The 24,671-nt window shown below is 45.2% G+C and overlaps 1 protein-coding gene across 1 annotated transcript in view; it reads right to left on the minus strand.

Annotated features, from left to right (window-relative positions):
• ATP10A (ATPase phospholipid transporting 10A (putative)) overlaps positions 1-24,671 on the minus strand; it is a 198,050-nt gene that overhangs the window by 117,572 nt on the left and 55,807 nt on the right. Inside the window, 1 exon segment of the mRNA XM_036096087.2 lies at positions 4,846-5,050. Within this exon segment, the coding sequence (XP_035951980.1) occupies positions 4,846-5,050 (205 nt within the window).

The raw sequence follows: 24,671 nt of genomic DNA on the forward strand, positions 1-24,671 counted from the left end.
TTATATTCTAAAATATGTGAAGTTGTTTTTAAAATGTCTGTGCTACTACAAATGTGAGAAGCATGATGAAGTCTGACACCAGGGGAGCCTGAACAAATCTGAGTTGTTGTCCCAAGAGCATTGTGTGAAACACTGGGGTTCTCTATTACTTCTGGGATAATGCCAATTTGGCTCCCACTTTTAAACTGTCTGTTTATTTTGAAGTCCCATTATCTCTGTTTCCTTTGCCAGAGGCCAGATGGCTAGGGGGTTCAAGGTCCTGGGGTCATTGCCCAGTGTCTGAGGGCCTTATCCTCGGATTCAAAGGTCTGGGCGGGCCGTGCATGCTGCCTTCCTGCTTCTAGTCCATGAATCCTGTACAATTTCTGTATTGGGAGTCTGCTGGTAAACAAGCCTGAGTCCTCTGGGTATTGGTCCCATTGCCTTAAACCATTAGACCCTGCAGCACATGGACCAAGTCCCTCTTTTTTTTTTTTTTTTTGCTCATGGACCAATCTAAGTTACTTATTTAAGCCATCTCCTGCCATAAGCAAAGGGATGGAAGATCAGTATAGTGGTCATCACTTGATACAAGTAAAAAGGTCCCATATACTTTTCTGGTCTATGTGCAGAGTCATGGTCCAAACCAGTTCTGTGGTCCCCACTGGGTAGTTTAGTATTCCAGGTTCTTCTTATTCATCTTCATAGACAGTGAGAAACGGATTCCCCTGAGAGTTATGGAACAGTGTATGATTACCATCTTCCCAGGGAAAGGGCTTGGACCTGATGAGGAGATGGGGTAGGTGACACACTGTGGTCTCTAGCGTTCTCTGTGATGCAACTTCAGGAAGACGGTCAGCATGCTCACTCCCTTGCCGGGGAGCACTACGAACTAGGTGAAGGCCTTCCACGTGCCAGCGGAGCCATCTGAGCCATGGGCGCCACATGGACCGCCCCAGCCGTGCCCCGGACTGAGAAACCTGGGACCCAGCCGCTTTCGACCTGGACAGCCTCAGTGCCGCCCACTTCCCCCTTTCCAAGCATCCTTCCCTAAGCAAACAAGCTCTTCATTAATGACTTCTGGAAACGGAGCTACTTTTTTTTGCCTTGTCAGTAGAGGGCGCTGGAGGGATGCTGCAGGAGAAGGGGCTGGCCTTCAGGTGGAAGGGTGTGTGGATTGTTCTCCACTTCCCCGCCCCCCTCCAGGTGTCTCCAAGGCAAGGAGCTTGCAATGTGTTTATGTCCACGACTAGACCTGCCACATGCTTTCTTTTGCTTTCAGCTCAGGGTAACCAGAGACCCTGAGGGTATGGGCCCTGACCACAAGGGGGGCTACTCCTCCCTGCACCCTCTCCTGGTCCCTTTGCATGTGCAGATCTGGGCTCTATGGGCTGGCTGTCTAAAGAGCCACCACTCAGTCTTTGTCCACTGCAGCAGCTGGAACCACAGAAGAAGGCGGCATCCCTAGAACCCAACTAGTGCCCAGTGGCCAGCAGCTGCCCCTGGCATCTCCCAAGTTCCCTGGCTCAGCACTTTCCTGTGGATGGCTGACTTCTGGCCAGGTTAGCCCCTCAGAAACTCTTCTACCATCATGCCCTCAGCCAGGAAAACAAGACTCAACCTCGGGGACCTCTCCCTGGGCACTATCTAGGTACCAGGACAAGTGACGGCTCCATCAGCTAGGTCTGTGTTCTGGCAAGTCTTTGTTCTCACTTCACAGTCCCCCACTGGAATTCTTTCCATCAAACTTGCCCTGACTGAATCCTGTGTAATTTCGGCCTCCTCACCAGACCCTGATGTACACACAGAGTCCCTGTCACATTTCGTCACCCCAGTTTTGCAAATTGCTTCTAATTTAAGTTTTCCTAGGGACCACTACTTCCAACTGACCAGTCATCAAAATGGCAACATAGCACTTTGTATCTGACAGGACCCAGTTCTTCACGTGTCCGAGATACACTAGCTGACTCCATTCTACGAAAACCTACTTAAATACTGAGAACTAAAATGGTCTTGGCATTATAACGCTGTAGTCAGAACTCTGATTTTCCAATTGTCAGGCTTTTAATTTTTTTTAATTTTTTAAAAAAATTTTAATTTTTGTTTTATCTTAATTAATTAACTTTAATTCCAGCATAATTAACATAGTGTGCGATATTAGTTTTCCAAATGTCAGGCTTTTAAATGCCAGAAACTTCCTGTCTTTATTCTCCATGGGGCAGTTCTTACATTTCAGAATAATAATGTATGAATGGGAAGTCAGCTACCAGAAAAATATCTTTGAACATTCAAAGAAAAAGGAAAATAAAAGAAAAAGTGAAAAAATATTCCAATAATAGGGACAATGTGCATGCATACTGAAGAATTTGGGTGCTGATAAAGAAACTTTTATTTTAAATCAGAATTGCTTTGATTGCTAATTTTGGCTATTTTGACTAAATTATGGCTCAACTCCATTTACTTCCTTTGGCATTCACCGGACCCGAGGGAGGGTGATATAGGATGTGTCTGTCCGTAGCCATCCTTGAATAAACATCCAACTTACAAACAGCTCACTTAGATAAAGCACTACCGAGCTATGAAATGTTTAGTTGTTGTTTGGGAAAAAAGTAGGTGGAGGAGGTTTTTAGATATTACCAGGTTCAGCAACTGAATAAAATTAGAAGATGTGAAATGTGGAAGTTATTCTTGAGGGTTGGTCAAGGAGATACACCTATGTGGTTTTCCCCACACCACCACCCCAAACATGTACACTCTGCTCTCCAGTTTTCAAATTTGCATCCACTAGAGATTCCTATGTATTCACTCATGGTACAGTCATCTTCCATGCACACTGGCCACTCTCCAGGAGGGTAACGGTCTAGCCTGTGCAGCCACTGCCTCCTTATAACCCCGTGCATGCTCAGATGACAAGAACTGAGCAGGCCATGCAGCCGCCATACTGATTTCAGGCTTAGTCCACACACTGAACTGTGCCCTGGAATTCTGGGCTCTAGTCTAGGAGACTGGGGCAGGCCTGGTGGAGAAAACCTGGAAGTGAGGCCAGCCTTAGGAGAACAGGGGACCAGGGGGTGGGAGTGGAAGGTGATCCCCCATTTATTGCCAAACCCTGGAGCACAATCAATGCAGAAGTCGGAAACCCCTAAATTCCACCAGCTCTCCTGCTCTGGGATGATGACAGCACCCCATTTTAAAAGATGGCTATTTTTAATATTTATGTCAGCTCTGTGTCATTGTAAGAAAGATTTGAGGCAGCTCAGAAAAAACAATACTTGGCACAAAAGAAGGCTTAAAAAAAAGTAAACGAGTAGTGACTACAGTTAACAATACTGCCCCGTATATTTGAAAGTTGCTGAGTAAATCTTGAAAGTTCTCATCACAAGAAAACAAAATTGTAGCCATGTGTGGTGATGGATGTTAACTAGACTTACTGTGGTGATCATTTCACAATATGAACAAATGTTGAATCCTTATGTTGTACACTTAAAACTAATATAATATTGTATGTCCATTACATCTCAACTTTTTAAAAAGAGTGAATGAGGAACTTGTGGTGGAAATAAATGGGGGAAGATGCTGGAAATGACATCCAAGTGCACTGCAGGTTGGAGGATTGTCAGGCTCAGAAGTCCCCACCAGCCACGGCAAAGTGGGGAGCCCCAGCTTGTGGAATTCTAGCTAAAAGTGTGTAGAGGCACCTTTGGTTGTCACAGTGACCAAGGGGGAATCACAGGTTCACTCATGAGTGCCAGCCCCAAATAAATCCTGTGCAATAAACACCCCACCCAAAATACTGACAGTGCTCATGATGAGATCCATAAGCTAAAAAACAAGCCAACCAGTCCAAAGAAGCCTGCCTGGTCTTGATTCCAGGGCTGGTTCTCCTATGGGAGCTCATGAAGAGGTCTCAGTGACAGAGGAAGAAAATCCCCAGTGTATGACCTTGATTGACACATCTTATGTGACAGAGAAAGAGACTCCCCAGTGGCATCCTTTCTGAAATGCAGGAGCTCATTTCCTTGGGCACTTCTTAAAGCCTCCTTCAGTATAGGCTGATGGCAAGACTCCCAAGCATGATTGAGACAGGCAGCCTGGGACAGACCAGGTGTTAGGAGAATAGGGCTTAGGCTGGCCGAACTCCCTTCCGGACACTTCCTCATCCCTGACAACTCATGCTACTTTCATTTCACCTGGAGTTTGACCCCTGCATCCTCTACACAGACCTGCAGGGACAACAGTGAACAGAAGGTTAGAAACCCCTGACAGGGTTTGAATTTTCCAGCCACAAGGCTGTTGGTGAGTGCCGGCAGTCAGACCCCACATTCCCCTTCCTACTTCTCACGCAGCATCAACTGTACATCTTCAAGCTGTGGCTGAGGCTCTCTAAAGCAGAATTCAGATACAGAAGATCTGATGCCAAACTCAGAAACACCCTTGAGGAGAAAATATTCCAGAGCTACACTCTCAGAATAGGGCATTACTTCTGCTGTGTTGCCATTTAGCAAACCAGAACAACAACTGGATAAATGTCAGGAGTCAGCTGGTCATAAATATTCTTTGTAATTTTAAATACTGTTTTGAGAAACTCATAAATGTACAGTGGAAATCAGAATTATAAGAACTGGGTCCTGTTCCCCACAGCCATAGGCTGGTCATGGGCTCAGGCGGGTCAGGGATCCTCTCAGACCCTCAGTTCCACACCTATCTACTAGGAAAAGTGGCCTGGCCTGATGATGTGGTGGGGGTGGGGTGGGGTGGGGGTGGGGGTGGGGGCGGGGTGCAGGTGCTCTGATGCTCAGAGGGCCAGCATGGGAGGTACCGTATGGACTGGTGCCCAGGATACCCTGGAAGTATCAGGTCACTTACGAGCTCTGAGAAGCCACGGACCACCTGCCTTCGCTTCAGGTTGGTCTCTCCATCCAGGTTGGCAGTCTCGATGTGGCACAGTCCATCCGGGTCACTGGAGGAGAGCAGCAGAATGTCCGCAGGGATGATCTCATTGCAGCGGAGACGCACAAAATCTCCCACTCGGATTTCTTTCCAGAATCGATTCACATACTGCTTCTCCTCCCTGGTAAAGAAACTGCCATTAACAAGACTGGCAGAAAGTTGATCATACCTGAATCTGTGTGATGGGCACATGCAGCTCATTTAACAAATATTTCTATTTTCCAGTATGTTAAAAATTTCCATAATAAAAAGTATTTAAAAAGGATATTCATAAAGGCCACATATACTATGACTCCATTTATATGAAACATTCAGAATAGGCAAATCCATGGACATAGAAGGTAGATTAGTGATTGCCAGTGACTAGGAGGAAGGGAAATGGGGAGAAACTGTTTACTGGGTACAGGTTTCCATTTGATTAAAACGTTCTGGGACTAGGTAGCGGTGCCTCTCCTTGTGTGAGCTCCCAGAGAATCTGAATTCAGGCATCAGGTCCAGATCTCAAGGTGGACCAAGTCAGTCGCATTTATATGACTTCTGAACTTTGAGAGAAGTATTGAGAGTTTTACACATCTATTTAATTCCACACTGTGGATTTGAGGAAACCCAAGGCAAACTTCCAGGAGCTCCTAGCCATCAGCTGCCCCAGATGGGAAGAGAGAAGTATCCCCTTCCATTTTAAGCCTCTGTTTTCTTGTTCTTCTAATTCAAGATCCACCAAGCCAATTATGTACAAAGCACAGTTTGGCCACCATAAGACCAACAAAGATAAATTAGGTATAGCTCTGTACTCAAAAATAATGCAAGGCAAGACCAAACCACTGGAGAGCAACCCTTGGGGATTGTATAATGAAGTCCCCAGTGTGAGCAAATGTATTCTTCCTGGGCCAACACAATGCTCCCTACAAGGCCAGGGTGTTCTTCAAGACTGCTTCAACAGCTGTGATAGAGTCCCATCAGCCTCCAGCTCGAGGTCAGCTGGCCCTGAGATAAGGCGCAGAATTGTCACTCAATCACCTGAGCCTCCTGCTGGCTCCATGTCAGTCTGACCTCTTCCCTGTGGACAGATAGCCTTGATGTGTGATAGATGAAACAACATTTAAAAATGTTCCCATTTTCTTTTAAAGGTCAAACCTTGACTTTATGATCATTGCAAGCATTAGCTCCTTCGTCTCTCTTCCTTATCATGACCAGTTGCTGAGTCCCCACAGAAAGTACAGAGAAATCCGAAAGAGCCCATCCTCTTCCAGAAGAAAGTTTTCAAAAGCTAAGTCACCATTTAGTCACTGAGGAGGGCAGCATGCACTCTGAGAGTGAGGTGGACAGGCTTTGTTGTGATGGGAGTTGCCAGGAGACCGGTGGTCCCAGACTTTCCCTGGGACAGGCACAGGAAGGTGATGACAAGGAGAGGAGCAGAACTGTCTGTGTTCAGTTTATCTTAACTACATTCCATTTATAGAACTCATCGAACATAAAGTCAGTTTCCTTCTGCCTTGGAATCTTAAAACATTAGCTTGCCCATTCCATCAGAGCACTGTTTTTAAAAAAGAAACTTACTTTGGTGGAGGCCTTGAGCCTCAAAGGAGATTCCCCCACGGCACCCCCCGTCTCCCCCAGTGTGCCTGCAGACTGCACGCACTGGGTCAGGAGATCTCTGCTGACAGTCCTGGTGAGAGGACCCACGTGAGTCATGGGAAGCAAAGGAAGAAGGAGCAGAGTGGCTCCAGGATGCCTGAAAGAGTGCTGGCTTCTGTGAAAAGGCCCTGCAGGTCACAGGAATTCCTGCAGCAGGCTGGGTCCTGGAAAACCCAAACCTGGGAGTTATTTGTGGAAGAAGAGCAGCAGGATGGAACCCCTTCGACACCTCAACAGATCAAAGATTTCCCCACCGAAGCCCCGCACTCCCATCGACGATTTCCAGCTGGAGGACCCGAGCTGAGTGTGGACCCTACACCAACCTCTGCAATGTCCCTGCCTACTTTTCTCTTTTTTTATCATATAATATTATATATTAAATATATCATATATACTTTACATATGTTATATTATATATTCACATATATATGTATATATAATATATATTACATATGACACATACATTATATATGAGTAGCCCTTTTTCTCATGAGGAGGGTATAACACTTATTTTTTCCCAGCAACTGTATTTGGACATAGGGTCTTAAGGTGGAAATGAGGTCACAGGGTGTGGTGCTAATCCAGTATGACTGATGTCCTTATAAGAAAAAGAGACACCAGGGATGTGTGCACACAGAGGAAAGACCATGTGTGGTCACAGAGAGAAGGTGACCATCTGCAAGCCAAAGAGAAAGGCCTCAGGAGAAACCAATCCTGCCAACACCTTGATCTTGGACTTCCAGACTCCAAAACTGAGAGACAATTGACTTGCTTAAGCTACTTGGTCTGTAGTGCTTTGTTATGGCTGCCTGAGCAGACGAACACCTAGTAACCGCAATTCCCATGACTCCTGCTAGAAGGACTGGCTCCCAGGCTGCCGTGACAGAGAAAGAGAGGCAGCAGAAGAAGCAATTAGTGGAGGGCATTGCGCCAGGCGATTTACCCACAGGCATGTGTCCCACGCTCCCTCACACATCTGTGCACAGGACAACACTGCAGAGAAGACAGAAATAAATCTCTCTGACACAATACTATGTAACACTGGCCTCCTAGTAACAGGTAAACAATTCAGAACTGCCTTCTATTTCCTCGGGTCAGTGTGGACACAGTTCAGGGTGGGCAGGATGTGTGACCCTCCTCTCCTTGGCAAAAATCTCAGGATTTTCACACTGCCCCATGGCCTCCCTGCCAACTCTAACCCCAACCAGGCAGAGGCCTGCCTCCTCCAGGAACCTAGGACTCTCCTGAGACACACAGCTTGTGTTTTCTTACAGTGGCAAGGTTTGAAGTCGCCACGTCCTCAATACTCTGGATTCCTTCACAGCAATTAGGAAGTAGCACTATTTAGTTTGCCACACAATATTCCTCCTAAGGACAGGTGCCAGCCACCCCATGTGGAAGGAGGATTCTGAGATGGCCCCAAGATCCCCAGCTCAGTCCTGGTGTACACACCACCATCAGCCCCCCTGAGTGAGGTAGGGACTGTGAATGTGGTGGAAATCACTCCTGCTGACATAACTAGGGTGACCAATCAGTAGACTATGAGCCAATCAACAGAGAGACCATCTGAGTGGGCCTGACAGAGCCACAGGAGTCCCATAAATCTGGGCCTCAGGCCACAGGCAGGAAGTCAAACGCTGGAAGTGGCCACACGGCCAGAGCTGAGAGCACGGGGAGCTGAATTACTCCTGGAGCTGAATTACACCAAGAACCTAAAAGAACCTGGAAGAGGACCAAGCCTCAGACAAGACCACAGCCCCAGCCAACACCTCAACTGTAGCCTGGTGAGACCTTAGGCAGAGGACCCAGCCAACCCACGCCTGGACTCCTGACACCCAGAAACTAAGTTAATACATCTGCATTCTTTTTTTGACAAACAAAATCCTATTAGTTTCAGGTGTACATCATGGTGATTCAATATCTTTATACAATACAAAATGATCCTCATGATAAGTGTAATTACCATCTGTCACCATAGAAAGTTATTACAATATTATTGACTATATTCCCTATGCTATACATTACATCCCTGTGACCTATTTGTTTTATAACAGGAAGTTTGTATCTCTTAATCTCCTTCAGAGATTTCGCCCTGCCACCCAACCCCACCCCACTCTGGTAACCAACGGTTGATTCTCTGTAACTATGAATCGGTTTCTGTTTTGTTTTGTTTGTTCATTTGTTTTGTTCTTTAGATTCCACATATTAAGTGAGATCACACAGTATTTGTCTTTCTCGGACTTACTCACTTAGCATAATACCCTCTTGGTCCATCCATATTGTTGCAACATTGTTTTTAGTTGCTGAGTTTGCAGGGATTTGTTGCAGAGAAATAAAAAATTAATATGCACCATTCCAGGCAGCTCAATCTTCTACAGTGTGTAACAAACTAAAGATTCTACGGGCAGTTACCGGCAGTTTTATAATCTGCATACTTAAGGAAAAACTACCTCACAAGAAAAGAATGTAGAGCAAGACCGGTTAAAATCCAAACGCCCACAAAGTGGAAGCCCATCAGAGGGTATGAATAACATATTAAAATGAGGGGAAACCCTGGGGCTCCTGGGTGGCTCAGCTGGTTGAGCACCTGACTCTTGATTTTGGCTCAGGTCATAATCTTGGTCCTCAGAGATACTAAGCCCCGTACTTATCAGGCTCTGTGCTCAGCAGGGAGTCTGCTTGAGATTTTTCTCTCTCCTTCTGCCCCTCCCCCTGCTCTCTTGTACTCTCTCTCTAAAATAAATAAATAAAATCTTTAAAATGGGGGGGTGGCGCCTGGGTGGCTCAGTTGGTTAAGCGACTGCCTTCGGCTCAGGTCATGATCCTGGAGTCCCTGGATCGACTCCCGCATCGGGCTCCCTGCTCGGCGGGGAGTCTGCTTCTCCCTCTGACCCTCCCCCGTCTCATGTGCTCTCTCTCATTCTCTCTCTCTCTCAAATAAATAAATAAAATCTTAAAAATAAAATAAAATAAAATGGGGGGAAACCCTGAAAATGTGCCATCTTGAAATAGTGGCTATGTTACAAATAATTACAAACGTGGTGCCTGATTGCTCCACAGGAATGACAACTGGCTCTTCCAATTAGCTGCAAATCCCTGCTAATTCCTGAAAGATCTCAACTCCCCAGAGTGTTGAACCAAGATTTCAAAGGCCATGAGTGAAAAAACTGTGGTTCTTTTGAAATGTGGGCAAAAAACAGGGAGGGTAGAGTGATAAAGATGTCTTATATTTATATTTAAAAGAACCATGTATGAAGTCATAGGCAAAAATGAGTCTTTTCTTAAAAAGCCCTCGCACTGTTTTTTTTTTTTTTTTCTGCACCAACCACCTCACTTTGGGGTCTGCTGTTTCCTCAGCTAAACAGTGAGAACGTTAAATAGATGATTTTGAAAATCTGTTCTGAGGCTAATGTGAGCCTTCTGAGGTTAATAGATTTCCTCTTCTGGGAAAATCTATTACTAACATTTTATAATTAGTCATGCTGAGCTTTGCAGTTCTCATCTGAGCCTTTTTTTGTTCAAAACAACACAATGCAGGGGTGAAAGAATAAGGAAAGATGAGGATGATGAGTGACCAATTTTATTTGAAGACAAGCAGTAAATAAAATTTAAAGATCCCTTAATTCATCATTTTTGGTTATTTAATATTTAGGCTGAGTTAAACTATTTATTTGTACTAGTTATGTTTTTAAGTTTCTTTAGTAAACAATTCCCTAAGAGGAGATAGCGGACTTACAGAATTTACAGGAATTACTTTTAAGTAGTTGAAAGCATGTTTTCCCTGGAAAACTGTTACTTTCACGTAGCTCTTCTTCACGAATACAGGGTTCAAGATATACTGCTCTGAAATGTCTTGCTAATGTTTTATTTTTTGAAAGGCATCAGAATCTTCACCCGTTGCAGCCTCACTGACCCCTGATCCCTCCAGTGTTTTGGTGTCTCTGCCATGGTTCAGGGTTTTCAACAATGTATTTGTAAATCTCTCCAATGTAGTGAAGGTGGATCTATTTCATAAAACTAAACTTAGATAAAGTTAAGAAAAAAAGGCATTGGCAGAAAATGAGGGAATCATACTTTCATCTTTAATGTGCTGTTTTCCAGTAGATTTGCATTTAGATTATTGGCTATAATTTTCCCTAACAGTAAAGGAGCATTTTTTTTTTTTTTTAAGGTGACAACAGATTCCGAATTTGCCACAACCAGTCAACATCCCTGGTGACCCACTGCCACTCCTCGTACAAGGATGGTCACAACAATAATTGGATCGTCACTGTCCCTGATCTCCAGCCTGGTCTCTGAATTCCTGAAGGAACTCGTTCTGTTTTTAAGAGTCTTCCCGGGCTGCAGAGAGAGGGAAACTCATTTCTGATTCCACACACAAGTTACTCCTCTGGTGTAATATGACATGATCATTGAAGCTCTGTGACACTGTAATCAACAAAGAGTAGCAGCGGGTGTTTGCAGGACCACGCTGCCCCAGAACACTGCAAGCCACATGCCTGCAGCTGCCCCCTGCCGGCTTCCAGGGCATCTTACAGTTGGAGATGCTTGCCTCTTCTATTTTTTGGTATTTGAGATGAATGAAAAGTTCAAAATGCCTGTAACATGCATACACATTCGATTTTCTTACCCTTACATTATCTAACAACTTTCAATGGCCATATTTTATTGTATACTTTCCTATGTTGTAAAAATGTCAGCTTTAATTCAATGGCAAATTATTTTCACAACTACACATGGGAACCCCACTCCTGCCCTCCCACCATTCACCACACCCACACCCTGCTCGTGTGCTGGAATGGGGGCGCACAGGGTAACAGAGGCACATCTCACTTGCCTCCCTTGCTTTCTCCCCTCCTTTAAAAGTGTCTCTTCTAATAAGACCAATCAACGAAGGAATATCTTCGATGGGGATGAGTAAGAAAGAGAGGAAGAGAAAGAAGAGATGCAGGGTTGGGATTTTTTTTAAGGTTTGAGCACTACAATTTTTAAGTACAATTTAATGCTGAAAGGAAGAACACTTGTTTAGATTAGGTAATTGGGGACTGATTCCTAGAAGAGGGGACATCTGAATTTAGATCCTAAAGGATGAAAAGAATCTTTTCTTTTTTTAATTTTTTAAAAATATTTTATTTATTTGAGAGAGGGAAAGAGAGAGAGCACGAGTTGGAGGGATAGGGAGAAGGACAAGCAGACACCTTGCTGAGCGCAGAGCCTGCCATGGGGCTGGCGGTGGGGTTGGAGTTGGGGCTGGAGACAGGGCTCGATCCCAGGACCCTGAGATCATGACCTGAGCCTAAGTCAGACACAAAGTAAATCAGTAAGAGAAATACAATTATCATATGATTTCACTCATATGTGGAATTTAAAAAACAAAACAGAAGATCATAGGAGAAGGAAGGAAAAATAAAACAAGACAAAATCAAACAGGGAGACAAATCATAAGGGACTCTTAATCATAGGAAACAGAGAGCTGCTGGAGGGGAGGGGGTGAGGGGATGGGATAACTGGGTGATGGGCATTATGGAGGGCACATGATGTGATGAGCACTGGATATTATATAAGGCTGATGAATCACTGAACTCTACCTCTGAAACTTAATAATACACTGTATGTTAATTAATTGAATTTAAATAAATAAATAAATAAATAAATAAATACATGGGCCTGTGAGTATTCACATTCTCCAGCCCCAGTGGCTGGAATGTGGGTGCCACTGACCTTACCCAGGAGTGGGTCCACTGTGGGAAGGAACAGAGTCCAATTGTGATCTCTTCAAGGTGCTGATGGGGTATGTGGGTTGGGCTTGTAGGAGATGCCCACAACTTTGAAGACAAAGGCAAATAAAGATAGGAATTTGGAGCTCATGGCATGGAGGTGATGAGTCCCCTACTGTGGATGCCATCACTCAGATTACCAGAGATATCACCTTCTATTATCTTTTTTTCCCCTTCACCTTCTATTATCTTCATAGAAGGAAACAGTGATGAGGGCTAAAATTGGACTAGGGGACCATGAAGGGTAGGTCAGTGATGAGGTAGGGAAACCAGCAGGGGTAGCTGGGCAGGAGTCCAGAGTGCCATGCCTTCCACTGCCATATTTTCATTTATTTTTTTGAAAAGGCAACTTTTATGGCACACACCTGAAATGGCACACCCACTAAGATCAAAGGTCACCTTTCAAACATTCCTGGTATTTTGTCTCCCTTCAGACCTGTTCACCACTGAAGCACATTTCAAGTCTTTCAGCCAACACCAGCTGGAGGTCTAGACACCAAACTCTGTCAGTATTGAGACATCATTATCTTAATAATAACAACAAAAGAACAATAAACACAGCTTCCCTCCAGACCACTCATTATGAACTAGGCAATGTGCAGAGCATTTTATATCCTTTATCTCAGTGAGTCCTCACACAATCCTAACATTATATTCCCATTTACAGACATAGAAATAGAGGTGGAATGACCTGCCCAAAGTCACAAGCCAGGAAGACACACTAAGGACCAAATCTGCCTGACTCCAGGGACCATGAAGCCTTCCAGCCATCTGGTTTTGAAAGCACATCTGATCTGGTGGCTTAAAGGAGGAACAACTAAAACTCCTAAAGGAGTTGTCTGGTGACAACTTTGCAAAATTCCAAGCCAAAAACTCTGTATTTTTCCTTTTAAGTTATGCAGCCCAGAGACCGATGTGGTCTGAAAATAAAATATTGCTATGCCTGAATAAGGGTGGAAAGGCAGACAGTTCCAGACCTATGCAGTGTTTGACACACACAGAATAACAAATCTCAGTCCATTTGCCTAAACTCCTGCCTATTTGCAAACGACCAGAGCAGCCACGTCCAAGGTTAGAAGTCACCAAAATGTGGTCTCTGCTACAAACTGGGAAGTGTGCCCTAAATGGGCCTTGGCAGATTGAGAAATGAGCTCATCACTAACTGAGACCACCTGTGGCCAAGAGCCTCTGAGCTTGGGCAACCTGAAGGACACCACCCACCTTAGGCCTCTGACTCTGGGGAGCCCCACTCTGGGACTGAAGGGCAGTTGGTGGGTTTTCACTGAGGCTGGAGAACGGTTTTTTCTCATGGCTTCGGAATGACCTGGCAGCTTTGACAAGTGTTCCCAGCTTGGGTCGGGCACACGTGGCACTGTGGGAGACAAGGCTATGGACCAAACTGCTCATGTTCAAATATAGCAGATCCCCTACCACGGGCATCTTACAGGTCACTTCCGTGAAAAGCTGCCCCACCCTTTCTTGAAAAATGCCTCCCCCAGAGAATATTTACAAACAATTCTACGCAGCTGGCTCTGGAATCATCAATAATGACTGATGATGCCTCACATCTGGCCAGTGCTCCCACTGAGGGTTAGAAGCCCTAGCACAGGCACTTTCTTGCCAAGTTAATGACTCACCTTCTATTAAGAGGAGCAAGGGAAGGAGAGGGCTTGGGGCTCAGGAGCCTGAACTTCAGCACCTCAAGTGCCTGGTCTATAAATGTGGGTCTGTCTTCCCACAGAAACTGTTCGTACCTAACCCCCAGCAGCCTTCATTCTGGTCCCACAGGCTTCCTGCTCTCCAGGTGGACATCAAACCGTCCCCAAGGACCTCCCAATTGAGCAAGGCCACAGTCTCTATTTTGACATCACTTTCCATTTTTTTTTTGTGCATGATTTTTCCCCACTATTATTTTTGAAGCAAGTGTTTGATTTTGACTAATAAAATCAGAAATACTACAAATGAACAAGTTATACCTTACATTTAATTTGTGGTTTGGACTTAAAGCGAGAGCTGTTACTTTGTTTTCTTAACTTAGAAAGAGGGTATAATTATTCATAGCAGTTAAGTGAAATAGAGCACCCACATGAGTAGAGTCATATTGAAAATAAGATTACATGCTGAGCACCATTCTATACTATTTCATTGGCACAGAGCAATTAATCCCTGTAAAAAGAAAGTTCTTTTCCAAACATCAAATTGATTCTGGCCTGTCAGCTTGTCACATTTCCTGTTGATAAAACATCCCATGGAGGAGACAGGCATGTTGCAACTAAAGTTGTGTTTCATTTACTAAACCAACAAAAACAGAATTGGTAGAAATTTCTGGATGCTTTGTGTCTTACAGACAAGAGAGGTGAATGCATCGTCTTCTCCTCTCGAAAAGTTCAAGATTGAGCTAGGTTCAAAGGTAAAGTATCTTAAAAACAGAACACGTTTTTAAGAAAAAGGGAAGACCACGGAACGAACCTAATATGCCAACCAACTAGGCTGAGGCCTCCCCAGCCTGGGCAGACTTCTTTAGAACTGCTGGGGCCCAGGAAAGGGAGAGCTACACAACACATTTTAAGCAAACAGAATGAAGGAGAAACCAGGATGCAGCGAGGCAAGCCCTAAATGGGAGGTTCATGGCAAGTGGTCCAAGAACCTCGTGGAATAATCATCAGTGCCAAGGCCTGATGCCTTGGGGATAAGAAAATCCTTCATGGAATTTATTTTTCATATTGTGAACAAATAAAGGCGTGTGTGCAGAGCACAGACAGAGAGACAGAGAAAAGGAAAATTCTCACAGCACTCTAGAAAGATCCACTGAGACTCTAAAATTACCCCAAATTTAATAAACCCACATTACACAACAGGCAGAAGTAGACAGCCCAGAATGAGAGACAGCGGCTTTCAAGCAGTGGTTCTCAACCTCAGCACAAATGGTATTTGGGCCAGATAATTCTTTATCACAGAGGGCTGGCCATCTTGCTTTGCAGCATCCCTGGCCTCCACCCAAGAAATGCCAGCAGTGCGTCCCTCCCCACAAGCTGTAACAGCCAAAAATGGCTCCAGACGTTGCCAAATGTCTCTTGAGGGACAAAATCATCCCAGGTTGAGAAACACTGCTTCAAGCACCTGGGACAAACATTCTGGAAAATGGATTATTAAGTAAACATTTACAGGACCAACATATTTTAAAAATCATATATGTGAGAACTCAGCACTAAAACAGAAATGGCAAAATCTGCCGCAGGAACTTGACCCAAATATGTTGTGCAACATCCAGAATGTGTCTTCTTTCTACCCTAAATTGAAACATCTGCTCCTCTGGTGAGACATGCTAATGGCTTCTGAATTTAATACTAAAAGTCAGAGGCAGTGAGAGAAGATACTTGGGAGTGATTTTTCTGCAGTGAATCTTGTGATAGCAAAATTACCAAAAGTACGGTAGTTTAACCCAAATGCATAAAATGTATTTTCTGAAATACTTGTTATTCCAGATGTCTCCTAAAAGCTACATGTATAGTAAGAAATGCTCCGCATATGTGTAGAGGCACATGTATGCATGGAGGAGACTGCTCAAATGAGCCAAGATGAAGGAAAATATTGACCCCTCTGAGATAAAGTCAGGAAGTGCTGAAGGCTGTCCCGGCAGAACTCATATAACAAGGACCTCAGGCTTCTTTAGAACGAAGATGAGATAGATGCAGTTTCTCAGCCTACACTGTGCTATGCTGGGACCACACAATTATTTGCTATAATGCAACACTGCCTATCCAGAAGAAACAATTTTTCCCAGGAAATGTACCAGCCTGTGACAGCAAAATGATACCTTAAAACAAGATCACTCAGAAACCCCCTGGTGAGTTTCAACATAAAACTTTTTTTTTTTTTTTTTGACAAATCATTTCTACTGCAGTTTTTTCTGAATTTTATGGGACATTCTCAAAACAGCTCCACAGACATCAAGACCAGGAGATCAGATCTGTCATCTCAATAATAATATTACTGCCATTTGAAGCATGTAATAAACACTTTGGGGACACTTTGAGTTGTCAAGGTAATTTCTTCTACATTAATTCACTTGTTGGTATGATATTCTCACAAAATGGGCAGAAGTAATATGATACACATTCTTGCAGGCCCTAAAGCTGGGAGAGGTCCAGTGTTTTTTAGTAATTTTTCCTAAGAGGCTGCAATAATTCACATTTCTCCACTGGTATCTAAGAGTACCAGCCCCTTATTTCTGCAAGCAATAGCTGCTTCTTTCTCTCTTCAAAACCTCCCTGCCAGTTTGATAGGCAGGACAGGACACTTTACCTTTATATCTGCATCTCCCTTACTCGCAGGCCAACTGACTTGTTCTTCTGGGAATTAACGCTTATGTTCCCCCTCATTTTCTCATATTGTATTTTTTGCTTCCTTCTTGACAACTTCATTTGTGAGAACTTTCATATTAGAAATATTAATTTCCTTTCTTCTGCCTTGAAAATATTTTTTCCTCTAAAGAATTATGGTTTTATAATGTTTATTTGTGGCATATTTTGTCATAACAGTTAAGATTTTTATTTAGTTAAATATGCCTGACCTTTCTAGGCCTGGCTAAGGAAGTCTCCTGTGCCCCTGGACTGTACATGTAGCCTCCTTATTTTTTGGGGGGGAAGGGGAAGAGTACAGAGTTCTCTTCATATTTAAATGTTCAAACCAACTGATACTCATTTTTATAGAAGGCACAACCAAAGGGTCCAATGCTTTTTCCTCCACATAGCCAATTGTATAAACACTATTTATTAAATAAACCTTTTCCCAAAGAACTGAAATACCTACTCTAAAATTCTCACATACAATATCATTTATTGGAGGTTTATCTACGATGTTCAAGCAATCAGCTTGTCATTTTTCCTGTCCACACTGTGGTATTACTGGTTTGATTGCACAGTGTATCAGATCAGCTCCAGCACTGGGTGCCCCCCTCTGGGGGAAAGAAGCCCCAGGGCAGCCGGCCCAGCACGTGGCGTGACTGCTGGATGGGTTCCTGCCCTTACTCAGCAGGGCACCTGTGAGTCATGGACACCTTATGCTGCAGCCCTGGTTCCACTAACTGGAACAAAGTCCTTCCTTCATCTTTTAAAACATGTCTTGGCTATCCTGGAGCATTATACACTTTTAAGGCCATTTGATTCAATTCCAAGAGAACCTTCTAGGCAGAATCGCACCACACACCACACACAGGCATACTCTCCTTGGGAGAAACTGGGATTATGACAGCACTCAATCTCCCACCCAGGGCCACGGGAAGCTTTCATCGCCTAGTGCTTGCTGACATCCTTTAGAAAGGTACTACACTTTTCTTCAGGAGGGGTTTGAGCCTTTCTTTTTAAATTTATTCCAAGGCATTTTACAGTTTTTGTTCCAGTTTTCACTAGCTGATCTTCCCCACTTCCCTTCTTGGGTGTGCTCAGTGTCTTCAATGACTGTGAGCAGTTCTTCTTTGTGTGGCCACAAGTCTCCTTGCCCCTCCCCGGCCCCTCCCACTGCCCCACCGGATTTCTCTTGTTCAAACCATCTTCCTCTCCCTGGCGGCCAGGCCCCTTTGGTGGAATGGTTACTATTCTTGGTTAGCGCACCTGGGTTCTGCTCCGCTTTCTAAAGTGAGGGCACGTGCCCTCCTCTGGAAGGTGAAGTAGCTCCCCAGCTGAGTGGGGAGCACTAGCCTTCACCCAGCCCTCCCTGGCAGTCTCTTCCAGCCTCAGGAGCAAGAAAGATACCAGAGACCAGAGCATCTGGTTACCCTTGCATGCACTGACACTCACCTTCCCCACTGAAGGGAAAAGACTTCTGCAGGCCCAGGCGTTTTCCAAGATGCTCTGTTTTGTGGGACCCACCTCAGGGTTCTCTGATGGTGTTCCCCTGTGCCTGCAGTCCATAGTGGGGAGGCTGCACCAGTGCTTGCTTCCCACGGACCCAGATGGACCCAAGACTGCTCTACATGCAAGGAGACCTAGGCCCCAGGGGCCACCCTGCTCAGACATGTGAGGTTGGAGGGAGAAAGGGTTTGTATGCAGGCCACCATTTCCCCAGAGTCCCCTGCTTCCTCTGAATCAGAATTTGAAAGAGAAAAGCCTTCACTGATGACAAGATCCCTCCCTCTCATTTGATATTCTGAGGGGACTAAAAACCAGAGAAGCAGAGCAGTTTTCTTACTCAATGGGCATGGCAGACTGGGTCAGTGGAGCCCAAATTGTCTCTCACTGCACCACTCAGAAGTCTTCCTGAGGCTTATTGAACTACATTTACCTCCAGAGCAGTCCCTGACCAACACCACTCTGGGTTTCTCCCTACTATGCAAAATTAGAAATCATGCAAGCAACCTCTTCTCTATATTAAGCCTTTCTAAAAGAATCAGTACAATAACATTTCTCCAAAACATATTATAAATGTCCTTCAATTATGACAGACTACAAAGCATAGTCAGTGAAAGACCTCAAAATAAGCACTGCTCTTTTCAGAGACGTAGCTCCTGGAATAGAATGAATATTAAAATATAGATCAAACTATACTATGGTGACACAATTTCTTTTGAGGCAGTTTATATGGTGACATAAGACACCTTTGGGATTCACAGTTTGAGAGCCAAATCTCAATGTTCTCTAGTAAAGCAATAATGGCAACAGTCACCCAGGGAAACTGATTTCACCCAGTAATTTTCTGACAACAATCAACAGTGCTGGAATTCAGGAGGACTGGTGAGCTCTTTGTTTTCCTCCTTGAGTAAAAACATGCTGAGACTGGCCATGCTGACAGTCCCCCGCGTGCCATGCAAGCCAGACCCCACGATGGCCACTGCAGAGTCACTATTTCCATTCCATTTCTGCAGTGCCCCTGAGGTGGTGACATTCCCATTTTAAGTATGAAGATACTGAGGGTCAGAGGGGGTTAAGTCAGTGCCCCAAAGCTCTCAGGTAGAAGTCAGGAGACCTACTCCAAAACTCATGTAACCATTGCTTTCCAATTTTAGATTATTAGGGGAAAAAATGCTGAGAAATGGGAATTGCTAAACCGTACATGTTTTTGCCAGTCTTTATTTAGGAGGAAAAAAAAAAAAAAACAGGAGCTCCTGGGTGGCTCAGTCGGTTAGGCATCTGACTCTTGATTTTGGCTCAGGTCATGATCTCAGGGTGTGAGATCCAGCCCCGCATCTACTGGGCATGGTGCCTGCTTGGGATTCTCCCTCTCTCCCTCCGCCCCTCCCCCCACACTCCATGCCCCACCCCAACCCATCCCACTGGCTCTCACAAGCATGTTCACTCATGCTCTCTCTCAAAAAAAAAAAAAAAAAAGAAAAGATAACTCAATTTAGAAAGAAACAAAACATTACTCTTCTCTGGAAAATTGAGCAGGATACGACTGGTTACATACAAAGTGCCTTCTGTCAACTCACAAATATACAAAGATAAGAAGCATGCCCCTGTGAGGAACTGAATCAGCCAGGAGGTTCCCACCAATCAGCACAAAATCACTGTCCCATAGCTGAGCTCACCCCATGAGGCAGATGACCGTCACACCGGTCCCTCACGGGGAAAGGCCTACGCCAACCTCTTACCTCTGGTCCAATTGTAAACACAGAATATTGACGACTTTGGGCCTTTGCTGCAGTCTACTGAGATGAGGAATAATAGACTCTTCCCTCAATCCTCCCTAGTGATTTGGGATTGAAAGGATTTGTGAATAAGAACAAAATATCATTTTAATGTTTTTGGACTTCTCTTTAAGAATCCAAATGCCACTGAATTAGATTTATGATTTTGGCTTCAGCAATGTGTTATGATCCATATCACTCCTATTATTAGTAGTATGTATTTTCCTGAAGTGTACCAGAGATAGGTACTAGCACTAAAATTACTGCCTGAAAATATTTCTGTAGACATTTTATTCTTTAACCCTGGAGTAGCGTGTCATGAAATCCACGGAAAAATCTGACCTGTGAAAAGTTTGTTTTAGAGCCAATGAATATGGCCCCAGCACCAGTCTATCTTTCATCCACACTGCCATGGTTCTGTCATGACCCAGCATGCACACACACAGAGCAATGCCCAGCACCTGAAGCTCCCACAGCAGGATGCTGGCTAGGGAGTCTAAGAGATGCCTCTGTTGGTGCACAAACTCAGTGCCGTCATCAGAGAGCAGTCATCCTCCTTCATAGTGCGGCATCTTTCCACAGGGGGACGTAATGGATCCAACCACAGGTAACCCCATGGCCAAGCAGACATCCTGGGAATGGTCTGGACAGGTGTTCTCTGCCTGCAACCTGCCTGGTGTCCCCCTGGGATGGGCCAACTGGACTGCAAGACAACATGTTCCTGGGCAGAAGACAGGAGTAGCAGTAATTTGAACTTGCCTTTCCCTCTTTCAGCAGCTTTGGGAACTTTAGTAAGTTGGAAGTGTTATTTTTCAAGAATTCACAAAGCAGAAGCCTCTGTATACAGGACTCCTCAGTGGCGTGCCAAAAGGTTCTGACCCCAGCCCCCTCCACACTTTCTCCTACCTCCTCTTCCCCTCCCCCACTCTGTGGGCAAGGAGGGGCGCCTGAGGCCAGCACATGGTGGCTCCCTGCTCCCTCATCCCTGTCTTCCCTGGATGCCTTCCAGCGACTCTGCTCCCTTGAACTCAAGTCTATCTCTGACTTCTCTATTTTGTGCTACTTTTTTTTTTCTTTTAAATCACAGACTCACTCCTGATGGAGATGGGATGCCTTCCAAAGGGTGGGCAAGTTTTCAGGCCCCCTCCAGTGGGGATGGCCCCAGAGGGGGCAGCCCACAGCTGCTGATCTTCCCCCTCCCCTGGGGCCAGGGCTGAGTCTCTGCTCCACTCTGAGCCAGGGACACCTTAACAAGAGCCTGCTGTCCTGGGGGCAGAGGACAGAGATCACAGCACAGATCAGATGCATCACCCTGATCTCACCCTTGGCCAAGGTTCCACATCCTCCAGGGAAGTACATGGAATTAGGCTGAACAGGTGTCACACAGAGAGACCATGCTCGCCATAGTAAGAAGTTTTCTGACAACGCAGCTAAATATAAGACTTCTGTGACTATTACAAATGTAGTATTAGCTTTCTTCAAAACTTAACCCTTGCAAGGTTTGTCAAGGCAACAAATCTGGGATATGGACTTTGTTAACTGGCCAAGAAAGAACCTCATATGTCTCCCATCTGCCTTATCCCTTTAACATGTTGTTATAACCTCCTAGCACCTCTCACATCTGATACTCTTCTGGTGATGACAGTCCTGTCCTAATTGGGAGAACTGGACTCTACAGTCAACTAAATCAAAGTATCTTGGAAGCAAGTAAGTGTTCTTGAGGTGCTAAGCACAGCCTGTGTTTTGTGATTCAAGAGCCTGGATCTGAAGCTGGGGTGGCTCCCACCTCTGAGGCCAGTGCCCTAGGGTAAGAGTCACAGGGGCCCGCCCAGCTGCCACTGCCCACTGTCCCCTGCTGCCAGGAGAGCTTCAACAGGCACCCCCGAAGGCCCAGGAAACACTGTCGTGCAGGTCATTTGTCACAGAAAAAGGGGCCAAGCCCCTACCTTCACATGGATGACAGAATGCACATGTGAAATCACAATGACTCTTGGAATGTGCCTGGTGGGGGAAGGGTCAAGATCACCTACCGCAGCCTCTCTATGGACATCCTAGCAAATGACAAAGGACACATCAGAAGGCAGCACAAAACAACAAGAAGATTCAAATCAACAGGAGAAAAACCAGGCTCTTTCTGATTCTTTTCTCCTTCCTGCAAAGTGCCAGATTCCAATCTGGTGAAACAGCTTCCAGGTGTCTACTGCTAAGTGGACTGGATGACACACAAACACTGAACAAAAAAACCAAACTCTCTCCAGATCATGGAAGCAAAAATCCAATTCTGTGGGAGCTGCCCGACCACTCTAGCCAGCCATGCCCTTCCCCCTCCTCAGAAATGCACACAGTGCCACCAGTATGTGGACAAACCAGATAAAGTGACTCCACTTGGAGTCCCCAATAATGCAAACTAAGCCTTGTTTAGCGTGGAAAGGCCTGTCCTGCAGCGCACTCTGGAACATGCCCTGAGGCTTCCCACCTGTCCTAATTAAATCCCCTTTATTTCAAACACCAATACTCACAGCCATGATGTTAAGCATCTATTTCTTATTTACTTGTTTTATTTCTCAGTTTTATTACCAGTATTTCAACAACACCAGAGACTGTGTTTTCACAAAGGTAAAATCCATGCATTTAATATATTCTTGGTGTTTGAATAACTAGCTGACTACACTATCCTTATGTTGTACCGGATTAGAGCTTCAGCCACAGGCCAAGGGTTGGCGAGTCACTCTGGGTGAAGAGAAAATGTGTTTCCTTTTAGGTAACTAAGTTGAAGAAAACCCTTTGGATGACAGTGCACAGCGTCCCCAGGGAGATGGGGCTGTATTAGGGGATTCATCCCACGTGTGCTCACCCACATGCTGTCGTGTACACCCTGGGATTTGAAGAAGCAGCTCCCCAGCCTCCCAAGGCAAGAGCCCAGGCGTGGTGGATAGGGGTGTCTGGGTGCCCCTCAGCAGCACCTGGACACACAGCACAAGACAAGTGAGCTGAGAAGAGGAGTCCAGGGCAGAATCAGACCCCCAAGCTAAGCCTCTGACTTGGCACTTGCAGTCTGCATAGCCAGTCATGTCTCCGAGCTTCAGCGTCCCCATCTGTAAAGTGAGGACAACAGTTACTGTGACAGCATTGTGGGTGGTGGGGAGTGGGTGTGTTAATGTGGGTAAGGCAGCACTGAGCTCACTTCTGCACTCAGTCAGGGCTGCTGTGAATGCATCTCAGGTGCAAGCTTCTGGGGGAAGGTGCAACCACTCAGCCTTGAAATGCTGATTCTTATTCATGTCCCGGGCAGCCAATGTCTGGGTCTCCATTTGCTCATTTGGGTAAAAATCCAAGTGGCATGGAATAGCGTGCTTTAAGGAAAAATACACACCCCAGCTCTATAAAGCACCCTGGCCCTGACACCACTGCAGCTCAGGCTTACTGGGCCAGCGGTCCTTTCCCACCATGGAGCAGGAAGGGCGTCACCATCCACCTTGGGGAACCTCCCGCACAACCTCTGCACCTGAAGGGGTCTGCCAGAACACAAAAGCCACTGGAGCGGCAAATCTCCTATGTCAGGGATTCATCACTCTGATAACTGATCCAAGCTGGTCAGCAGCTAGCCACATGCCCTAGGCCAAAGGGAAGGATCTCATCTACATTTTCATGTCACCACAGGGAACATGCACTCCACATGATGAGGGCATGTGGCCTAATTAGGTTCAGTACCACATACAAAGCCATCTTTGTTCACCAGAGACTCTTTTTGAATTATTTTCCTGTTTCAAAGTCAGTAAAATGTTGCTTTTGGGCCAAGACGTTATTTGGGAACTCTCCGTCTGGATGCTTTTCTTCTTAGAACAGAACAGAAATTGGGCAAAGTGCACTGTGGAAACACTGGCATATGCCCATCCCCACAGTACAGACTGTGTTGTCTTAACATCACAAACAAAGAGTTGGGCTTTCCTCTTTGAAAACTGACATGAACATGCTGATAAATGTCAAGGCGGATCCTCTCAGTCCTGAGAACCTCTCTCCCTGCAACCTAGGGCTATGTGGACCAGGCCATGGAGCCAGGTCAATAATATCAGGAACCTGTTTCCTAGGGCTGCTGTAACAGATTGCCACAAACTCAGTAGCTTAAAACCATATGAATTTACTATCTTGTAGTTCTGGAGGTCTGAATCTCAATATAGGTCTCACGGAGCTAAAATCAAGGTATCAGCAGGGCTGTGTCCTTTTCTGGAGATTCTAGGGGAGAATCTCCTTGCCTCCTCTAGTTTCTAAGAGGCCGCCCACATCCCTTGGCTCATGGACTCTTCTTCCACCTTCAAAGCCAACAATGGAGGCCAAGTCTTTCCTACTGAGTTGCCATCTTTCTGGTTCTCGCTCTCATTCTTTCTTCTACCTTATGGACCTCTGTGATTACATTGGGCTCACCTAGAAAATTCAAAAGAATCTCCTTATTTTAAGGCTATGTGATTTTAGCCACTTAAATTCTACTTTGCCATACGTAACCTAAAATATTCACAGGTTCTGAGGGTTAGATGATGGACATATTTGGGGAGGCCATTATTTTGCCTGAAATAAATCATAAACCAAAATTTGGTGCATAGAGCTGCATTGTATATATGAGGAGAGTGTGGCTAATATTCAGTGGGGCATGCCATTTTAGGGATTTCACCCGGAACTCAGTTTCCACCTGGTGCCCACATGACCAAGGG

The sequence above is a fragment of the Halichoerus grypus genome, chromosome 8 (assembly GCF_964656455.1).
Source record: "Halichoerus grypus chromosome 8, mHalGry1.hap1.1, whole genome shotgun sequence".
NCBI lineage: Eukaryota > Metazoa > Chordata > Mammalia > Carnivora > Phocidae > Halichoerus > Halichoerus grypus.